At 37.7% G+C, this 5,932-nt stretch overlaps 1 protein-coding gene across 2 annotated transcripts; it reads right to left on the bottom strand.

Annotated features, from left to right (window-relative positions):
• LOC109239274 (small nuclear ribonucleoprotein-associated protein B'-like) lies at positions 2,109-5,756 on the bottom strand. 2 transcript variants are annotated; one of them, XM_019405848.1, is made up of 2 exons: positions 4,775-5,756; positions 2,109-2,430 (listed from the first exon to the last, which is right to left on the bottom strand). In XM_019405848.1, exon 1 carries the CDS (start codon positions 5,611-5,613, stop codon positions 4,783-4,785), a length of 831 nt encoding a protein of 276 aa, XP_019261393.1. In that variant the 5' UTR covers positions 5,614-5,756; the 3' UTR covers positions 2,109-2,430; positions 4,775-4,782. The 2 variants fall into 2 exon arrangements, with proteins under 2 accessions (XP_019261393.1, XP_019261449.1); XM_019405904.1 differs by lacking the exon at positions 2,109-2,430 and adding an exon at positions 2,511-2,819.

Below are 5,932 nucleotides of genomic sequence, written 5' to 3' on the forward strand. Positions count from 1 at the left end.
ATAGAGGACAACTCAAATATTGTCTCAATTCTTTCGGAGGGTGTCAAAGTTTATCTTGTAATCCTCGTGAATTTGTCATTTTAGTAAAGTTGAAGAAATAAGATGAAGAGATGGTGTGGGATTTTACTTAATTGTTTCTCTAACTTCCATCTCAATTGGCAACAGCGCCTCCTTTAAGTAGCTTGGCACCGCCCATTTCATAATTGAAAAGTTCACGGACGTGCCATAGCTTAGATGCTAATGAGAAATGAGAATAGAGTGATATGGGGGTGATACAAAGCTGGGTTTCTGTTTTTCTGTTTTTCTTCTTGAAATGAGAATCCCTAGTTTTAACAGTTTTGTGGGTGTCTTCTGGTAATTGGATCATACATGCTCATTTTATGCAAACGTAGAGAACAAATTGTGCTCATAATTATATTCAAGTGATAAAGTTAGGCGAACCCCAGAATAGAAGGGATAATTTTGGACAAAACTCAATAAGGAATGCAAAATTTCAGTAGAGCTCCTTGGAAAAGTCGTGAAGGAATTTGAGCGATTTATGCCTCTGCCACTAAAGCCATTTCAGAGTGAGCCGTTATTCTGACTTTGCCGGCAGAAATTTGCTGTAGGCAAGTGGAGCCAAGAAATGACTTAGAGTAAGGAATAATATGCAATTATTTTAGTCTTCCATAGAATTAGGGGTGTTCAAGGTTTGGTTTGGAATGGGTTTTCCTAAAAAGGAACTAAACCAAACTAAATAAGTCAGTTTTTCAAATATTAGAATCAAGTTACACGAATTAAGTCGGTTTTTTCTCGATTCTGTTTATGTCGGAGTTTGTCGGCTTTTTCTTATATAAAAGACATACACTACCAAACACATATTCCGGCGATCACATTTTCAACGTAATACTATCAAATCAATCGCCCTTTGAGAAATTTATTATTTACTAAAATATATTGATGATAATTGAATTAAATAATGATGAATAATTTAAGGATTCAATTAAAAATATATATATTTTTTTTACTATGAAATGGTTTCTTATACTTAACAAAAGAATACTACCAATCAAAATAGAATATAAAGGTAAAGAACTGTACTAAAAGTGCAAACGATTAACATTCACCATAAAATTTTTGAAACTTTGTATAAAAATATACATATATAGAGGTGTAATAATAAATTTGAAATAGCAACTCCTATAGTCGGTTTGGTTCGGTTTTTTTCGGTTATTTTTTTATTAAAACCAAAACCAAACCAAATTTGATCAGTTTTTAAAATTGAAAACCAAAACCAAACCAAACCAAAAAGTGTCGGTTTTTTTCGGTCGGTTTGATTTGGTTTTCGATTTGGTTAGATTTTTCGGGTTTTTATGAACACCCTTACATGGAATAACAAAGGCAACCTCACTGAAATCCACCTTTAATAATATCAAAGAGCTGTTTTGATATTTGAAAGAAAATGAGAAAAGCAAAATTATATTACAATTTATTAATGGCAAATCAAACCAACGGCATTGGATGTACACGTCGTTAAGATTTATCATCTATGCAGCCCAACATAACCAAAATAATAATGGAACCACCTTTTGTGGAAACATCAGAACCACGAAATAACTTAGATTTGAGACAAGTTATACAAGGATTAGTTATGTTAGAACCAGGAACCGCCTTTGATTTATAATCTAAGTAGCCCAAAAATTATATAATTGTGATTAGGGCCCTAGGGGGGGGAAAAGACGAGGGATAGTAGGAGTATCAGTCTCCCATATTTCTCAATTTTGGTAACATTGGAGATGGCTGAAGTTCAGCTGGCTATGGCCAGCACAGCTCCGTAATTTCTCCCCAAACTCGAGCCACAAAATCCACAGTTCTTTTCCGCAAAAAGATCTACTCATCCACCAGACATGAACCTCTACAAAATCCTCTTCCACATGAGATTTCATAGCCTACATAATCCTTTCCACGCTACGCGTTAATTTTTTCCTTTTCACTGGAGCATCACCCACCCCTTTCCCTCGCACTAACAGCTCGACACTCATATTTGGCAGAAAATTTCAAATGAATTGAAGAAATAACCTAGTACTGAGCATCTGCAATTATTTTTGCCATCCAGGGAATGGAAGAAATAAAGGATGCAAGCTGGAATATAGCAGCACCGTCTAGCACCACTGAAGTTCTCATTCAGTAACATCAAAATAGTAGCAGTTTTAATATTCAAAAGAAAAGGAGAAGAGACAAAATACTGTTAACTACATCAGTTTGAAATCTCCTATATCGCAAAGTTACAGAACTCTAGCAAACACCGACAAACATTGGGTGCATACAGCATGAAGATATCTGACCAGCTCAACATAATAGAAACCGCCTTAGCCCAGTGATACTTGTAACACCACCATTCACGCATGCAGGAGAAGATATGACTAGTTGACCTTTACAGTAAGCCCTACACTGCTCACAGAAAAACAATACAAATGAGTTATCATTCAAGATGGACCAGGAAACAGAGCCAAGGAACGGGAGGGGAAAGAGAGAACAATTCTTCCAGAGAATTCATTGATTAAATGACTGGAGCATTCTTAGAAAACTGAGTTTTTCCTAGTAATGCAAGAAAAACGATTCACACGCATTTGCTGTATATCTAGGCAGTAGTATTTTTTTGAAAATGTATATCTAGGCAGTAGTATCACACTTTCAATTCACAAAGTAACCATAAGTTTGCCGTGTACACATAACAAAGGAAAAAATGAGCCTCTGAAATGATATCCCACAAATTACTCAACATCTTGGCCATGCTCGAAGATCATCAGTGCAATAGGAAATAGGAACCAGTAAGCAACCTAAAAGATGAAGAAAGAAGAAAAATGATGGAAAGAACTCACATTAGTTCTACATTTCATATGGATTTCTCAGACATAAAAAAATAGTTAAGGATTTCAGCTTCTCACGATATTATACAAGTTACTACCAAATGCAATCGGGACTAAGAAGCCCATTGGATGACATTTGGAAAAAAGTTTTTTGGTGAATTTGATTGGAAGGAAAGTTTATGGAAGTTTCGTTCTCAAAAAATTTTATGGAAGTTGATGTGTTCTGTAGTAGTAGTAGTCCTTTTATTACTGAGAATGAAGAAGAGTTTGTTTATTTGGTGAAAAACAACTCCTTGACACTTCAACTTCAAAATAAATTTTCGTCTTTCTACACAAGAAAAAAGGTTATAATTTTGAAACACACAAGCTTGTTTCCAACAAAATAACTTCACTTTTTGCAACAACAAAAAACAAAAACAAAAAATTTCACAAACAAAACGAACCTAAATTATTTAATACCAAAGGTCAGCTATGGCGCTTGTTCTGTATTAAACAACTGGTTTCAAACAAGAACCAAGGGCATCCAAGAAAAGGCTAACCTGACAAGTATAATAAGTGTTCAACTACGTGTGCTATGACCTTAAAAGGTGGAAGATCCTGAAAAAGAATGTTTAGTCTAGTTGTCTTTCCAAAAGGACACACACTACATTAAATATCACAAATTCATCAACATATATATGCCTACAATATGCACAACGCACATGATTTCATGTCTGACAAACCTGCTATCTAACATAAAACGGAAACCGAATCAAAGAAGAGATCCCGTTCAGTTGACATAGAACCAATCTTACTGCAGATCACCACACAATTGAACACGAGAAACCATATAAAACCTAACTGCAACAAGCAAATGATAAGAAGTATCTTTCCAAAAGATGTTAATTATTAGCGGTTGGATAGTAGTTCAGCATATGTCCTAGAATCACACATCCGAAAAAGAAAATGTCCTCAAATGACTTTATATACGAATTAAAGTTTGAGTACTTCCTTCTCAATTCGATAACAAAGAAGTTCTACTTAAACCCTTCAGAAGAATCATGGACATGAGAGGTAGTTAAACAGATCACGTAAATTATTCTTTTCTGGCCCAATCCATAAGACGAAAAAGCACTACACATGATATTGGTAATGAAAACTAAAAGAGCTAATCAACTTTAGAGAAAAAGAGCCCTATCAAATAACACCTGATGCTAGAGCTAGAACTATGCGCTATAACCATAAAAGTAGTAACAAATATTAAGAGCACCTACCATCCAATTTTTTTCTCATACTCTAGCTCAACCTTGAGATAGCTGTGTTTAACATTCGAAGTTTAATAGCAAAATGTACTCTAGAAATAAATTTCTCATCAACGAATTACAAGAACTTGAGCTAAGATAAGTATTATGAGCTAAACTTAAAGATTCATGCTAGACAGCAACATAGAGTATATCATACTAGCCATTTCTTCAGTAAGCCCAAGTTCCATCGCCTAAAAGAAATTAGGCGAGTTAGTAAATTCCTACTCCGACATCTGAGTCTGTAAACTTGAACGTAAGATTAGATTTATAGAACTACATTTGAAGTTTGAAGCTAGACAGCAGTAAATGAAACTCATACTTCTTGAGCATGTCAAATGTAGTATCAACTCCCTTCACTTCAATTTTTATATGATACTAAATTTTGGCACTATTCCATGAATAACGTCACATCTACAGCTCGTGTAATTTCCTAGAACTCAGATTCATTAAGCTTTTAATATTTTGAACTTAGATGTAATTCTCCATAATTTCAACTATTACTTCAATTAAGAAAAAAGGTCAACTACCACTAACATCATAATAACTCAAATTAGCATATCAAATTAAAACATAGTAAAACACATTTATACATAATGAAGGAGTATAAAGCATAGACATTTGAAGTCAGTTGGCAGTACTTACCGGTTATATTACTGCTGATTCTGCTGATTAGGTGGTGGAGGCATACCAGGACGAGGAGGTCCATAAACAGGAACCTGACCGCCAGGAGGCGGGGGTGGCATACCCGGGCGAGGCGGTTGACCAGGAGGACCACCAGGCATTCCTGGTCTAGGTGGAGCACCAGGTGGAGGTGGGCCCCTCATCATGGGAGGCGGCGGAACCATTGGCCGCTGACCAAACTGCGGCGGGAACTGTGGTGGGCCACCACCAGGCCTGAACTGTGGTGGTGGCGCCATAGGCGGTGGTGGGCCCCCAGGTCTCTGCATCTGCATTTGCATTGGTGGGCCACCACCAGGCGGCCTCATCACCGGCGGCGGGTAATTCATCGGGGGAGCAGATACATTCGGCATCGGAGGCCGAGAAATTTGAGGCTGCATCATACCAGGAGCAGGCCCACCAACACCACGAACAGGCCCAGCAAGTCCAGGCTGAGCATGAACTAAAGGCCCAGTAGGAACACCACGACCAGCAGCCCGACCAAGTCCCGGGCCGGGAACAGCAGAACCGGAAGCAGTAGACTTGACCCGAGATTCATCAGGAGGAGGTGGACCCTCAACAGTCATGGAAATAACCTCTTCACCACGGAGAAGTACAAGACCAAGTGTGCGCCGATCTTCACGTTCTTCTTTGGATCCTTTTGTCGGAGGGAGTTTGCGGAACTCTTCACAGTCCCCGAGCACGAGGTTCATGTGTCGGTCGAAAGCCATGAATTTTCCGATCAATTGACGGCCGTCTTGGATTGTTACACGCATACGGTAATTGATGTATTGAAGCATTTTGGAACTCTTCGACATCGACATTTTGGCTGAATTTGAGGAAGAAACAAAAATGGGGTTCTGGGTAGATTTGAGAATAGGAGGAAACGATAGACGACGGTAAAGGGGTGGCACGGAGGAGAGGCTCGTGTAGTTTTGAAGGGGTTTGAGAATTAGGGTTTTATGGGGGTAGTCATTGATATATGTTGAAAATGGCGGGGTTCTCTTGGTCTTTGCCTTTTTTTTTTTTTTTTTCCCGTATCGGGTTTTTCAAATTTTTTCCGGTCTTTTCAAGTTAGCACATTCTAGTTTTTTTTTTTTTTTTTTTACTTTTTTAGGTTAAACTAGTCAGTCTAATAAACTA

The sequence above is a fragment of the Nicotiana attenuata genome, chromosome 1 (assembly GCF_001879085.1).
Source record: "Nicotiana attenuata strain UT chromosome 1, NIATTr2, whole genome shotgun sequence".
Taxonomy (NCBI): domain Eukaryota; kingdom Viridiplantae; phylum Streptophyta; class Magnoliopsida; order Solanales; family Solanaceae; genus Nicotiana; species Nicotiana attenuata.

Coding starts and splice junctions, on each gene's coding strand:
- LOC109239274 (XM_019405848.1), bottom strand. CDS start 5,613: ATGTCGATGTCGAAGAGTTCCAAAATGCTTCAATACATCAATTACCGT.